At 43.4% G+C, this 17152-nt stretch overlaps 1 protein-coding gene across 7 annotated transcripts in view; it reads right to left on the bottom strand.

Annotated features, from left to right (window-relative positions):
• Positions 1–17152, bottom strand: part of LOC143295404 (axotactin-like) — a 348925-nt gene that overhangs the window by 101400 nt on the left and 230373 nt on the right. For all 7 annotated transcript variants that reach the window (XM_076607083.1, XM_076607080.1, XM_076607084.1 and 4 more), the window contains exon 7: positions 6922–7076. In XM_076607083.1, the coding sequence (XP_076463198.1) occupies positions 6922–7076 (155 nt within the window). The remainder of the gene's footprint in view (positions 1–6921; positions 7077–17152) is intronic.

Raw genomic sequence — 17152 nt, 5'->3', positions numbered from 1 at the left:
GACCCCAAGGTCAAGATGGACAGAGCCATCCGTTTGCCTGACGCTTCCCAAATATCCAGGAGCCATCCATCACTTAACCACCCAGCGCCCAATCGGTCAGTTAAATTAGGTCCACACCTTGCGCCGCTGTTGGTAGTATGGACAGAGTTATTTTTTTCTTCGCTCCGCGTGGACAGAATAGGATTGGGGAGCTTTCATAGCACTGACACCACCACCACCACCACCACAACAACTGAAGCTGCTGTATGCTTGACGAGCAGTGTAATGGACGGAACTGAACGTTGTGGGGAACGGCCCGTTGAGATGGATAACTTCCGAGGTTACAGGAACTCGATCCCATGTTTGCCATGTCCCCGAAGTGAAAAACTCACTGACAGCAACTAACGGCAGTCTATTTCTAACTGCAACCAACACTCATCGGCACTCTGTTCCCAACAGAAACCTACTGGCTCTGCTGGTCAAAACGCCAAGCTAAACCTGAAGCATTGGTACTGTCCTTAACATCCAGATTCAAATAGCGGCATGCTGCTAACAACTACCAGCCCAAAGAAACAGTCAGTTCCTAAAAGCAGCCTGGTCTTCGACCTGTTTTCACAGCAACATGGACAAACAGCCTTGGAGACAAAAAGGGATTCAAGATGAAAAAACAAGCAACAACAAAACAAACAAACAAAAAAACAAACAAAACACCCCCACCTCCTGTCATCACATGGGCTGAATTCTGCTATCCTCTTTTCATTTAGGCATATGTTGTGTAAATGTAAACAAGAGACATAAAAAATCACAAAAATATCCATTTTGTGATTAAATAGAATACGACTGTTGATTGTTAAAACTTCGTCTATCTGCGTAATATGTACCATAATATTGCAGGAATTTACGCGAAAAGGGTCTGGCACGTATGCTGCAAACTGGTAACATTTCACAATTTGAGAAGTTCAGATATGTTTGAATTTTATACGATGAAAGCAAGAAAAATTATCAACAGGATTCAGTAATATCAGTACTGTCGTTGATAGAAAGTGATCATATGTAGTGTTGTGTGTTTGTGTATGTTCCATTAATTATGGCGATGAGTTATCTTTCCTTTACCTCGTACACCCTTTGTGTACATGCCGGTCGCCTTACAGAAAAAAAATTCCCGGGTTCTTAAGCCCCCCCCCCCCCCCCATCCCCTCTCTCTCTCTCTCTCGATACGGGCGAAATGACTGAGGTTAGGCGATATCCATATCCATATCATCTCTCTCTGCTCATATGGAAATGATAAGGATTTTATACCCGGCGTCGCACGTTGCTGATACATGTATGTGACAACTGATCTGAAGGCTTAATTAAACCACCACAGCCTGAGAAACTGATATTAGAATGCACAACCCCACGTCACTTTTATCGCATGGATCCGCAGCAGCGCAGTCGGTAGTCGGCTGGTTACTTCACGTTCATTTCTCTGATTCGCAGTGTCTTCACCGTACCTTCTGTGCCAAAGAACAAGAAAGCCTCGCGGCAAGCCGAAGTTTTGTCGGTGCAACCAATGTAGATATCACCTGGCTATTTTGCATTCATGTATTTGAAAACAACCCCCAAAATGGAGTGATGGCCTAGAGGTAACGCATCCGCCTATGGAGCGAGAGAATCTGAGCACGCTGGTTCGAATCGCGGCTCAGCCGCCGATATTTTCTCCCCCTCCACTAGACCTTGAGTGGTGGTCTGGACGCTAGTCATTCGGATGAAAGGATAAATCGAGGTCCCGTGTGCAGCATGCACTTAGCGTACGTAAAAGAACCCACGGCAACAAAAGGGTTGTTCCTGGCAAAAATCTGTAGAAAAATCCACTTCGATAGCAAAAACAAATAAAACTGCACGCAGGAAAAATACAAAAAAAGGGTGGCGCTGTAGAATAGCGACGCATTCTCCCTGGGGAGAGCAGGCCGAATTTCACACAGAGAAATCTGTTGTGATAAAAAGAAATACAAATACAAATACAAAGCCTCCGTTTGAAGCTAGCACAACAGCATACACATGACAGTTAATAAGCTAAAAACGTCGCTTAAAACCAGCTGGAGGACAGTCCACTTTGTAATGGGAATAACTATAGCGATCACCAGATCAGCGTATCCACGATTAATCAATATGAGAGGCTGAAATCTGTTGAACCAACAATACATCAGTTATTTTAAACTCGTCTTACTCGGGATGATATGTTTATGACGGCTGTAAACTGTGGGCGGGATCTGGGGAAACAAAACAAAATAAAATAAAAATCCACAAACGCAAACTTACAAAAACAGCATGAATGAAATAATCCCAACAACAACAACACATACACACTTACACACACACACACACACAACAAACAACAAACAACAAACAACAACGGATGAATGTTCTGAAATTAGAAAAAAAAATAAGGTGGCAATATATAACCTGGAACTGTATCTCTGGGAACTTTGTAAAGTCAGAATTAAATCTCCAGCTGTTGACGCCCACACTGTGTCAATAAAAAACGCAGTCAAAGAATGATTACATGAAACCAAAAAGTAAACAACAACAACAACAACAACAACCCCCCCAAAAAACCACGAGCATGATCTTCATCGGAAAAAGGTGAACAACCGGGGAACAAGCTGCAGCAATACAAAAGCAAAACTCCATAAAACTAATATACAAACATGACAATGTAAAGAGAGAGAGAGAGAGAGAGAGAGAGAGAGAGAGAGACAGACAGACAGACAGACAGACAGACAGAGACAGGCAAACAGAGAGTGAGAGAGACACATAGGCAGAGACAGACAGACAGTCAGAGAGAGAGAGAGAGAGAGAGAGGCAGGCAGAAAGACAGAGAACAAGCGAGGGTGAGACAGAGAGAGAGAGAGAAGAGAGAGAGAGAGAGAGACAGACAGACAGACAAACAGACAGAGACACAGAGACAGGCAAACAGAGACTGAGAGAGACAAATAGGCAGAGACAGACAGTCAGAGAGAGAGAGAGAAAGAGAGAGAGAGACAGGCAGGCAGAAAGACAGAGAGCAAGCGAGAGTGAGACAGAGAGAGAGAGAGAGAGAGAGAGAGAGAGAGAAGAGAGAGAGAGAGAGAGAGGCAGACAGACAGACAGGCAGACAGAATGAGCGGGTGGTGGGTGGGGCAGAGAAAGAGGCAGAGAGACAGCAAACAGAAAGTGGCCATCACACGAATCCCCCAGTCAGACAAGCGGAGAGAAGGAAACAACAGATTCCACATGTACAGCCTTTTGTCGATGATGTGAGAGCACGGCACAGTCCCACACGGCCCATATCACAGCCTCACTGCCCCGTCATTGAGCCTTTCTATATGTTACACAGCACTGCGTTGTCGTTCGGCAAATTATTTCCATGATATCAATTATCATTGATCCTTTCTAATATGGAAATGTTTCGCCGTTCGGCAAACTGTTTTATGACCAGCGGGGGAATTGCGCTGCAGCGTTTTGTGTAACAAGCACTCTCTGTTAATTTGTAAGATGCCATGATGTTTTGGGAAGAAAATCGTACGTATGGGAGAGATAGATAGATAGATCGATCGATAGAGAGAGAGAGAGAGAGAGAGAGAGAGAGAGAGAGAGAGAGAGAGAGAACCAGAGGGACTGAGAGAGGGAGAGAGAATGAGGTGGGGGGCGAGAGAGAGGGAGCGAGCTTGAGAGAGACAGAGAGAGAGAGAGAGAGAGAGCAAATTATTCTAAGGGTCCCACTTCTGCTGAATTCCATTAACATTGCAGAAGGGAGAAAACAGAGAGAGAGAGAGAGAGAGAGAGAGAGAGGGGGGGGGGGGGAGGGAGAGAGGGAGAGAGAGGGAGGGGGGGATGAGCAAATCATCCGATAAATGATGCACATTTCCAGGAAGAGAATCAGTGGAGAAAACATGATACATGGCGTGGTATAATCATCGACAAACGCTGGGACATAAGGACTGACAGGGACTGTGATTGGTCATTACACCATACGAGATCCTCCTGCACTACTGATGACCTTTTTCCACTGAAAAACACGTGCTCCGATGTACAGCTAATTCGCTCGATGTCCCAAACAGGGCTACTGAACTGCAAAGTATATGTACGGTGCATGTCCTCTCCGCTGCGTTTTGAAAATGACCGAGTATAAACGCTGTTGCATTTTTCTTTTTGGAAGAAAGTTATCCGTTCATTTGAAAGAAGCACAGGTAAACCGAAACGAAGACTGGATGGGTACATTCCATCTAACCCTGTCGCTCTCTAACTCAATTTTACAGAAGCTATTATAGCTAAAACTGCCAATCGGAAGATGTTAACGAAAACGGACAGCTAAATCAGGCTCTGTGCAAAAGGTTCCTTAAATCGAATTTTCCTTCTTTTTTTCTTTTTCTTTTTTTTTTTCGCAGTGCCCTCGATTCGCCATCAATTTCCACTCGAGCTGTTTCCTTTGTGACATAAACGGCGTAATCATGACGTATTCGCATGAATGGAGGATCCACCCCTCGCCCCGTACCTTTCAAATCAATGGAAATGAACGTCAAATGATTTGAGATATTGCTTTTCTGCACCTCCCTGCTTGCCAGTCTTAATTTCATTGATGCGTTTCTTCTGTGTCTGCGTTTCTGCATCGCTGGAACCAAAAGACATCCCTGTGCATCCTGAACAACAAAAAAACCTCTGATGGCATGATTTCCTCTGTTGACAACCAGCCATTCTTTTCTTGGATAAAAAACAGGGCTTGGAATGGAATCACTGCCTTATTTCTGTGGTAGAGTGGTGACCCAAATTTTTTGTTGTTGTCTTTTTATCAAATTTTTCTTTCAATGGTGACAAACCGAGCAGCCAAAACGGGGCAGGATCAGTTTGGAAATTTCAGTTCAGTTTGAGTTTTCTTGGGATATCTTGTGGGATCTGAATTGCTAAGGATTTATTTTATATAACAACAAAAAAAACCCAAACTTTTTTGACATCCTCCGTTGCAGATTTACTTTAGTTGTATTACAGCCCATGGACAAAATACATCTCTCTTTCGCTGTCTGTCTGTCTCGTATTGCAGCAAGACAGTATGCACTATTGCGGTCCCTATTTTCCTGTACACGTACGGAACTCATATCTCAGAGGCAGAGTAGAATTACAGTGGCTATGCCTATTGTGTTCACCCAAACTCGGTTTTTCTGATGAAAGAAACTAGCCGTCTCTCTGTGCCTCTCCTTCTGTCTGCTTGCCTGCCTATCTACCTGACTGTGCTTATCTCGCTCTCTTTTCACTGTGTGTGTGTGTGTGTGTGCGCGCGGGCGTGCGTGCGTGCGTGCGTACGTACGTGCGCGCGCGCGCGCGTGTGTGTGGTAATGAAAATAATTGGTTGAATTTTAAAAAAAAAAAGGAAACACGTAACAATATATTATCTTTGTAACAGAAAACTAACAACAACAGTGAACCAACTGGACTATTTAACAAGGATTTGAACAAAACCGCACATTAGCAGTTGACTGCTGAAAATTGTCAACAATGAAGATTAATTCAGGTTGAGAATGTGGGTCTTCAACATATTATGGCAGTTCATGTGAGCACCACAGATACAAGAAACATTTCCGACATGCTCAATGGTCTTAAAACAATTCATCTTCCATCTGCAGACCAAAGAAATAATTTGCCGTTCATGGAAATCATTTTGGTAATGTTTTCCCATGAAACCATACATTTTCTTTGGATCTTTATATATCGCCGACAATCCGGTCTTTTTTCTTCAAGCTGAATATTTCATGGTGTAACATTTCTGTTTTGAAATCGATTTTTTTTTCTAAATCCAGCACCTTCATGGAATTTGAAGCTGTTTTATAACTTGTTTCATTATAGTAAAAACCGCAATGAGAAGAGTAAAAACCGCAATGAGAGCCTCTTAGTAAGAGATCGTGAATTGAATGCTTGATTTCAATAATGAGTTCAGACCTGATCGTTTCTTTAAAAAAAAAAAATCATAGCGTGAAGAACTGATTTAGAGTCTACATGAAAAAGAATCTGAAATATAGTTTTCGGAAAGGATGTCATAAAATTTAACACCATTAAAATTGATATGAGTTGTGTGTGTGTGTGTGTGTGTGTGTGTGTGTGTGTGTGTGTGTGTGTGTGTGTGTGTGTGTGCGTGCGTGTGTGCGTGTGAGTGAGCACGCTTCTCTCTCTCTGTGCCTCTCTGTCTCTGTCGCTCTGTCTCTATTTTTCTCTCTCTCTCTCTGTGCGTACATGCGCGTTCTGTGTTTGAAGTCCCCACACCCCCCGGTGATATTTCTCTGACGAGGTGGCTGGCGGTACGCCGCAAGAGACACCGCCACAGACACACGTCAAGCCCACCCTGCTGCTGCTGCTGCTGTGCTGCTCATCTTCAATCAAGCGGCAGGTGCACGTCGTCTGACTGTGGGCAGCTGGTCAGTTTTAATCAACCGGGTGCTTCTTTGTTTCTCCCTTCGTCTGTGTGTCTCTCTTCTCCTTCCTTCTGTCCGTGTGTATTTGCAAAAACAAAAAACAGCCAGCCAACCAACAAAAAACAAAACAAAAAGAAAAGCAACAACAACAACAACAAAAAACACACACCAGAAAGCAAACAGAACAACAAAAAACAAAACAAAGACGAGTCGCGCGCGCGCGCACACACACACACACACACAGACACACATATAGCCAGACAGATAGATAGATTGATAGACAAATACATAAACAGATAAACAGAACGAGAGACAAAGCAACAGAGAGAGAGAGAGAGAGAGAGAGAGGGATACTTGCACAAGTATGTAAATATGTGCACATGCATATACATACCTGTCCGAAAAAAAAAGGATAAAGTCATTTAAAAAAAATCGAAATAAAAACAATGACGCATACATACACACTGTGCGAGTGCAGTCCCATCCCATTCTGTCCCCCCCCCCCCCCACTCCCGCCTACCTCTGGTGATGACGAAGTTTTCGCCCCCTCCAATATATGCCAGGGGATCCAAACTGAGGAAGGCGTTGGCGTTCTTCACCGTCCTGCTGGTGACGTCACCATCCACGTGCACCTCCACCCTCTCCCCGCTGTGCACGATGGTCACGTTGTGCCACCTGCAACACGGCCACGGCAGTCAGAGTACAGTGCGGCACGTGAAAGAACCCACGGCAACAAAAGAGTCCTTTTTTTTTCTCTTTTTTTCTTTCTCTCTTGCAATGAAGGTTATAGTTTCTCTTCAACATCATCACCACGACATTTTCATGTAACAAACTGCACGTCACGCAAGCATGGTAATAGTCAGCAAGGGTATTTTCACAGAAGAAGAAAAACAAAGCAAAACAAAAAGCAGCAAGAAAAGGATCATCACTTACAGCATGGCACCCCGATTCCCAACTGGCTACACGTCAGAGAACTACAACAGCCCCACTGCTACAAAGCTGACATAAGGTGAAGGTGTTCTGGTAATTGTAATCAGTTAGCTAATTGTGGTCAAGTTACCAACAAGAGAGTTGTTCTTGGTCTATATTCTTAAAAAAACAACCCAACAATACTATGACGGTATGACAAACACACGTACAGAGAGAAAAACAAAGAGAGTTATGGGTGGCGCTGCACTGTGGGACGCGCTCTTTCCTTGGGAAAGCGGCCCTAATTCCACACAGAGAAATCTGTTGTTTTAAAAAGTAAAACAGTAAAATACCACACAATACAACATATTACAATAAAAAAAAAAAAAAAAAAATCAGTGCAGTACAACACACATGATAATGACACAGTACGTAACAGTGCAGTGAAGTACAGAACAATACAGTGACACGCAATACAATCCAGTACAATGCAGAGCTGTACGGCACGGAACGGTTGGCTTAAAACACAGTACTACTAGTACAGTACAGTACAGTACAGTACAGTACCATAGGACACAGTACATTTATAACAGTCTGTTATCATCATCTTAGATGAACAGACTATAAAGAAATAAACGAAATGAATAGTACAATATAATACAGTACAAAAAGTACAGTACATACAGCACTTTACAGTACAACACAGTTTCAGTTTCAGCAAGGTGTCAGAGCGTGCAGACTTATCCATATATGTCACATGGCATCTGTGTTGGGTTAACTCTCTCCATACGAACGGCGAAAGAGAGACGTTGACAGCGTTTCACCCCAATTATCACCATCAAAATATTGCAAGCGGAAGGCTCTTATACTGAAGAGGTGAATGTTGACAAACAATACCACAAGTCTGACGACGGAAGCTATAGATTGGATCATTCAGACACCCACTGGACATCCGAGGGGTCTGTGTAGAGGAGAAGAGAGGACTGGCCGTACTGAGTGAGTTAAAGAAAGAAAAAAAGAGGGAAGATGCCTGACCCTCGCATAGATAAGCCCAACCCGCTGGTCAGGCCTGGAGAATGTACCCCAGGTTTGTGGAAAACATTAATTAACATACAGTGCAGCAGATTACAATACAGTATGGTACAGTTCAGTACCATACAGTGTTAAGGCACAGTGAAGTTCGTACGGAACAGTACTTCAAGGTACAGTACAATACAATACAGTACACGACGGTTCAGAATAGTGCAGTGGTTGCACAGTACAATACAACACAGTACGGTACAGTGCAGTGCAGTGCAGTGGAGTAGAGTGTAGAAAAGGCAGGACAGAACAGAAGCAGTAGAGTAGAGTAGAGTACAGTAGAGTACAGTACAGTACAGCAGCCTTTTATTTTTAGATTCAATTAAATACATTGTATCGGAATGGCGTTGATTGACTTCTGATCCGGTGTTCAGCAGTGATCAGGGTGCGAAGCCTCGTTCGGCATGGTGTTGTGTCACTGTGAAAGGCATTTTACCCCATTTTCCTCACTCCACCCAGGTGTGACCGGATATCTGACTTCGGTTGGGGAACATGAAAACGTCGGTAGGACAGGCCTGGGGAGCATCTTCCTGTGCCGAATCCTGGACATGGACATCAACTCACTGTCCCGACGGCCGTGAAAGGTATGGGGCACAAACAAACACAATGAAACTTAACAAAAATAACATGACGAAAACAAATATGAAAAGAAAGTTTGCAGTAAGACTGAAATAATACCGTGTCTTGAAGAAACATTCAACAGTAGCCCACCCTCATTTTGATTAAGGCAATCAACAGCCATGGCCTGTCCTAGCCATACATGCACCATTGAGGTAACACCAGTTATTGCATGCCATATTCCCACCACTTGCAACATGTCTCCGTGATTTGGTTCGCTCAGTGGATTACTGGTCGACCTGTTGGCACTATTTGTCGACTATCGCTTCAAATTGTCTTTCGTGAGTTCAATTTTGTTTTCTTTAATATGAGATTTTTTTGGTATGGGTATGGGGTGGCGGAGGTTGGGGACTGGATAAGTGGGTGTGCTTTTTATTTCATTTTTGGGAGGTGGGGGTGGTAGAGGCGTGGGGATGATGAAGCAAGGGAACAGGGAAGAGGTTTGGTTGATGGGGACTGGGGGAATGGAGGACAGGAGGGAGGTGGGGGGGGATGGAGAGGTTAGGTTAGGAGTGGATGATAGAGAGAAGGGCAGGGGAAGAGTGAAAGATTGATTCTGCTTCGTGTTCTGCTTCCACCGTATACACCCACAACGTATTGCTGCACACTGTTGATTGAGTATTTCATGTTTTGTTCCCGCAGTTCAATTCAAATTTGTAAGGGGAGGGGGGATGGGGAGAGATATGGTGCACTTTGAATGACACAGGCCACCCATTCCCTGAATTTTCTGATCTCATCCAGACTGTTTGTAAACAACGCCAGCATAGCCCTTCGCGACAAAATTGTGTTTCCCATCGCTCCTGCAACAACTGCGCACGCTATTCCAATTTAACTCACACACGCAACGATAGCGCAAAATAATTTGCAGTGAAATCTAATTCAATCAAATCAAATCCGCCCTCCTCAGTGGCAGCTATGAGATGTTCCCATTTTTTTTTTTACAGTTTGCAGAATCAAACCACCACACAATCGTCGAAAAGATAGCACACATATAAAAATAACTGTGGCATGCTTCACACCTCCTGTGTCAAAATTAGACACTGATTTGTTCTGTAACCTTGTAAAAAAACAACAACAACGTTATATCCAATAACCAGGTCACAGAACGAAGATAATTATTAATGTGATCATACTTAAAAAAACCAACAACAACAACAAAAAAAACCACCCCAAAACAAACAACAACTGCAACAATAGAATAAAAGTATGAAATTCACTTTTCTCGACGGTGTAGAATTTAGTTTTCGTTTTTCGTGTTTGAGCACAGTAAAATCATCCCCACTAAAAAACAAAAACAAAAACAACAACAACAACAACAAACCAAACCAAAAATAACAACAACAACAAAACAAAGAAAAAACAAATTACCAAACAAAACAAAACCACACAAAAAAACAAAACAACAACAACAAAGAAACACAACAAAAATCCCACAAAGAAACAACAACAACAACAACACCTGCAACAACAACACACACAACAACAACAAGAACAACAAAAAGCAACAACCACCAACACATCTTCCAATCCCATCTCTGCCACATAATAACTCCCCCATCACAGCACAACAACAGAAACACAGTGAAATAAATCATGATTCGTCCGCGAGGGCACTTTGCTGGAAAGTGAAATTGGGGAAAAATCACAGACATCGAAATGATATCCAAAAGACAAGAGGAAGAAGCGGGAGGAGGTGTGTGTGTGTGTGTGTGTGTGTGTGTGTGTGTGTGTGTGTGTGTGTGTGTGTGTGTGGAGGGTTTGGGGGGAGGAGGGTTGCGGAAATAAGATAATGCAACCCTGCCACAATTGATCACATAGGAGGAAAGGAGGGTGTGGGAGTTGTGGGGGTGAGGAAGGGGGTCTGCACCGAGTCTGCAATCCATCAAACCAATCTATCAAACCACGTAACAGTCTGACGCCTGAAGGGACCCACTTCTGCTGAATTCCATTAACACTGGAGAGAGAGAGAGAGAGAGAGAGAGAGAGAGAGAGAGAGAGAGAGAGAGAGAGAGAGAGAGAGAGAGAGAGAGAGAGAGAGAGAGAGAGAGAGAGAGAGAGAGAAGGAGTGGGAGAAGAAGAAGGAGATCGAAATAAAGAAGGAGGGGGGAGGAAGAAAAGCAAGAAGGAATGATGGAAGGATAGAAGAAGAAGAAGAAGAAGAAGATCGTGATGAAGAAGGAGGGGGAAGGAAGGAAAGCAGGAAGGAAGGATGGAAAGATAGAAGAAGAAGAAGACCGTGATGAAGAAGGAGGGGGAAGGAAGGAAAGCAGGAAGGAAGGATGGAAAGATAGAAGAAGAAGAAGAAGAAGGGAGCGAGATAGAGAGCGAGAGAGAAAGAGAAAGAGAGATGGGGGGTTGGGTGCACACACACACACACACACACACACACACACACACACACACACACAGAGAAAGAGAGACAGACAGACAGACAGAGACAGACAGACAGACAGAGACAGAGTGACTCGGATATTGTAATGATAGGTGACTGACCTGTATACAAATGGAAGCACATTGTACACAGGGGGGGAGTGAAAGAGAGACTGATGGAGGAGGTGAGAGGGAGGACAAAGACAGGGACAGAGGGACAGAGACAGAGAGGAGTGAGAAATTAAACACACAGAAAGAGACAGAACGATTTAAGAGAGAGAGAGGCAGAGAGAGAGAGAGAGAGAGAGAGAGAGAGAGAGAGAGAGAACACTGAACATTGAACACTGAAATGTTTAATGTCATTCGCTGAAAAGCTCTGGTGATTTTGTAGGTACAAATCAGAACAAAATGGTGCAAAATAGATTAAATGGAACAGAAAGGGAAGGAAGAAAAAGGAAGAAGAAAAAACAGAATTGAAACAACATGAACTAATAGGAGATTTGCGACACTGTGGCACTTTGTCATAAGCTTAAAAGTACATGTGACACGGCGTGATTTGTCTTTATTTCAGTCGTTCGTCTCCAAGGTTTGGGCAGTACACAGGAAGCAAAGTACAGATAAATCATATAATAAATATTTACGCATGTAACATCGATACACATCATATCAATACGAACAAAGATTGACCATCCAAATGTAACATTTCTTTTTTTTATCTATGCTTTTTTCCTCGTAGAACCCATACTAATTTTTAACTAATTAATGAGTATTTGGACCGATGATTGACGTTTTCCGTATATTTATTGCCCCAGATACATATTTTGCAAGTGAAAGGATCATATCTTCATTTTCTGTCATCAGTATGCCGAACAAATCTTTTCTCTGCGCTGGAGCTGTATCGAAAATGGTGCAGTTTTCTTTCCGTAATTCATTGTATCTTTTGCAGTTAAATATGAAATGATTTTCATCTTCTGGGCTTTCGCCACACATTGGGCAAGGAAATGTTGCTACGTCTGAATCGAACCATCTGTTGGCATTCAGTCCAAATGCTCTCAATCTGAGTTTCGCAAAGCAGATTTTTATGCCATTTAGTTGTTGCAATCTTAATATAATTTTATTTCTCTGTTTGAAATATGATTTAAATGAATAAAACCATTTATACCTATCATTGCTCTCTGTTTCTCCGTGCCGGTTTTGTTTGTAACATGCCATAAGTCTATCTTTAAATTCCGATACAAAGCCGCTCTCGTGACGTACTCTTTGGCTCATCCAAACAAGACCGAATCCATGTTCCGTTAGTGTTTTCTTGATGTGGAATACCCAGTTCTGTTTGCCCTTCTCCTCTTGCAGTAGCAACATCTTGTCTACACAATCATGATGTTGGCAGTCTTGTTAGTTTGAGCCAATATTTTATGCATTTTACAATTGATCTAATATGTAATGGGTACCTGCCGGTTTCGCCATACATTATAGTGTTTAATGAGTGTAATGGGACACCAAGAAAGCGCTTCATTGCAGATGTATGTACCTTTTCCATTTGGTTATTTGGCATGAGAGAGAGAGAGAGAGAGAGAGAGAGAGAGAGAGAGAGAGAGACAGTGGGACAGATAAAGAATCAGACAGACATACAAACTCATGGACAAACACATACTGTCAGACGGATCTAACTTTGTTTGCTCTGCTCCATGATTTGAATCCCCGGCGTCCCCCCCATCCCTCCATCCCCCTCCACTCCCCCTCCACTCCCCCCCTCTGCACTTATCCCCATTCCATCTTGCCCGCTGCACTTTAATCCACTTGCCGTGTTGGCACAAGATGGACCCGACCCATCCACAACGTGGTTTCCTACACTCAAACTGCCCCCTAACACTACCCCCCCCCCCTCCCCCGCCCACACTCCACACTCAAATAGAAGTAAGCACCACATCACATGAGTTGGGTTTTTTTTTTAAGTGGGTCTAAGTGGGTGATGCACGTGTATGTTTTTTTTAATTATTATTTTATATATATATATATATATATATATATATATAGATATATATAGATATATATATATATTATTTTAATTTCAGTATTATCATTTTTAAATAGAGGTACCGTGCTCCGGTGTGTGAAATACGATTAAATTTTTGAGAGATTATTGACTATGTTTATGGATGTTATAGGGTGAAACGTCCTATAGCCTTTTAAACCCATCAGGGCAGTGGATTCCTACCCACTGTGTCCAGGAGCCAGTTGCATTGCTCGGACAGAAGAACCAGTATGGTCGTAACCCGCTACTAACTGTGTGTAGTATGGTACTGACCAATAGCATAGTTCGGTCAACGTAGACATTTAGTCACATGTAACTGTCAAAACGTTAGAACCAAGCAATAACAATTGGCTCCAGGGACCGGTATAAGAAATCGAGGCCCAACTGCCTCCTTCCGCCGTTTCAGTCTTCACAAACCCTAGTCAGGTAACCCATTCACACCGGGGTGGGGTGGGAAAAATCGGAGTAAATCGCCTTTCCCAATGACAGAAACACCGTACTGAAACGGAGCACTGAACCCGTGGTGAACAGAGGATGACCAGTCCAACAGCTAACAGACTCTGCCACGGCGCTTGCTGAGGAAGTTAGTCAGTGCCAAGTGGTGAAACTGTTACCAGGATGAGGATGGTAACCTTATCTTCAGATAGTCTGCGTTCAGCTTAGTTCGTATGCTGGGAGATTCTTGTATACGCTTGTGACTTTTGGCAGTGTACATTTTGGCTTGTGTGGCGAGATTCTGTTGTTCTGCCTTGCATGCACTCGACTCACATTATATTGCATCATTTTTACTTCTTTTTTTTTAACGCCGCTTATCCGAGTTCCCGATACACACAGCCCAGTCACATCCGGGTTCGTCTGCTGCAGTCTCAGTATCGGGCACCCCACAAGGAAAATGGCCACACACCAGAGAAGACCCTGCGCTGCTGACAAATCTATTTAGTGGCGTTTAGCAGCACCTGTTCTGATTTAGCCTACAATGGACACCACCTACTGAGCCCACTACTGACGACAATTATTATTTAGTCGCGGAGCCAGACTGAGTGAATGTCTCTAGAGTGGAAACCGCCAGAATTCTTACACATTTTAAGTTCAGGCTGTCGTCAAAGTGGTTTCATAGATGACATTTGAAATCTCTCCTACTATTACATCACGAACATCAGAAAATGATCAGATTAAAAGCGCTACCGAGGCTGTCGGATTCTAAAGGTGTATAATATTTTATCTCTTCTTGAGAAGGAAACATAGCAACGATAAACAAACAAGCAAGCAAGCAAATAAACAAAAACGTATTATCTCCGAAAGCTATGCATATATGCACCGGATATGAAATCTGGACGGCCCCGGTCCGAGTAAAACAACAAGAAACAAACAAACATTAATATCATATGCTATCATTTTTCAGGGACTGCCGTAAATAATTACCAGAGACAGATCCCGAACATCGCACACACACACACACACACACACACACACACACACCTTGGACGTCACACACACACACACACACACACACACACACACACACACACACACACACCTCGGACGTCAGCCGAATATCATTTGGGGGAGGGGGGAGGGGGGGCTCCATGGAAACATGGAGAACCAAAAACAGGAATGAAGATCAAATACTACCATACGGTGCGAAGCGACGCCCAGGGATGGAACTTCTGTTCAGAAAAACAACAACAACAAAAAAAAAAAAAAAAAAAAAACGAAAACAACAACAACAAAAACAAAACAACCCCCCCAAAAAAAAACAACAACAACAACCCCCCCCAAAAAAAAACACCAAAAACCACGCTGCATATTGAACACACTGGGGGGCCCCTTAGAGGCCTTTTTTTTTGGATTATTTTTGACGTTTTTTTCTTTATCAAGGAAGCATTATGCAAATACAAATTTTCCACATATCATTTCGGGTGGTGGTGGTGGTGGTGATGCTGTGGGTGGAGAGGACTGGAAGGATGACGGAGGGTTGGGGGTATCCCTCTTTTTCACTTTTTGGAGGAAGTGTCTGGGTTTGTTCCAATGTATCTTTTATTTACCTGTGTGCTTGCGGAATCGGTAGCATAAGCAGCATTAACTTGTGTACCTTGTGAATGGAGAGAGTTACTTCTCTTTTACTATTTGTTAATGATTTGTTCTCCTGGCTTCATTGTTTATTGGAGTTAATAAAAAAACCCAGCGAGGCAACCATGTTTTTGTTCTGTATTGTCCGTATATTCTGTGTGGCTTATTCAGGATTAAAAGGCTATGACTATGGAACGATGGCCCAGAGGTAACGCGTCCGCCTAGGAAGCGAGAGAACCTGAGCGCGCTAGGTTCGAATCACGGCTCAGCCTGCCGATATTATCTCCCCCTCCACCAGACCTTGAGTGGTGGTCTGGACGCTAGTCATTCGGATGAGACAATAAACCAAGGTCCCGTGTGCAGCATGCACTTAGCGCACGTAAAAGAACCCACGGCAACAAAAGGGCTGGCAAAATTATGAAGAAAAATCCACTTCGATAGGAAAAAAAACAAATAAAACTGCACGCAGGAAAAAAAATACAATAAAATGGGTGGCGCTGTAGTGTAGCGACGCGCTCTCCCTGGGGAGAGCAGCCCGAGTTTCACACAGAGAAATCTGTTGCGATAAAAATAAATACAAATACAAATGCCAGTCTTGAATAAAATTGTATCTGTGTTCGCACATTTCTTCTGTCATTGCTGCTGTATGCACAAATGATCAAATGATGGGTCTGTGTTGTTTTGACATGAAGGAAGCCTGTGACTGACAGCATCCTGTCTAAAACACTTGGCGCTGAGGAGCGTCTTTCAGACATCAGGCGGTGAAAGATTAAAAACTTTCTCTTGGTCGGAAGAGTGGAATACACACTACGCATTCGATCTTTTTTTTAAATGTCTTTTTAAAAAATAAACATTATACTTGATTCAACAACAGAACTGACATCCGTGTGTGTGTGTGTGTGTGTGTGTGTGTGTGTGTGTGTGTGTGTGTGTGTGTGTGTGTCTGTGTGTGTGTCTGTGTATCTGTGTGTTAAATAGAGAGTGAGACAGAGAAGATCTCTGATGGAAGTGGGAAGTGTTGCAGACTATCGTGGTGAGATGTCTGGGCCATGTCCGTGGTGACGTGGAAGCCACCTCAATCTTCCTCCCTCACGGCCAACAAGGTTACACACTGGGCTCCTCAGCTTCCAGTGGTGGGACATCCGCCACACATGTGGGCAAGAGATAGACACCCCATCGCACACAGAAAGTGGGACAAACATATACCCCATCGCACACAGAAAGCGGGACAAACATATACCCCATCGTACACAGAAAGCAGGACAAACATACCCCATCGTACACAGAAAGTGGGACAAACGTCAACCCCATCGTACACAGAAAGCAGGACAAACATATACCCCATCGTACACAGAAAGCAGGACAAACATATACCCCATCGTACACAGAAAGCAGGACAAACATATACCCCATCGTACACAGAAAGCAGGACAAACATATACCCCATCGTACACAGAAAGCGGGACAAACATATACCCCATCGTACACAGAAAGCAGGACAAACATACCCCATCGTACACAGAAAGCGGACAAACATACCCCATCGTACACAGAAAGCAGGACAAACATACCCCATCGTACACAGAAAGCAGGACAAACATACCCCATCGTACACAGAAAGCAGGACAAACATACCCCATCGTACACAGAAAGCAGGACAAACATACCCCAT

Source organism: Babylonia areolata, chromosome 20 (genome assembly GCF_041734735.1).
Source record: "Babylonia areolata isolate BAREFJ2019XMU chromosome 20, ASM4173473v1, whole genome shotgun sequence".
Taxonomy (NCBI): domain Eukaryota; kingdom Metazoa; phylum Mollusca; class Gastropoda; order Neogastropoda; family Buccinidae; genus Babylonia; species Babylonia areolata.
This window is presented reverse-complemented; position numbering and strand designations above follow the sequence as displayed.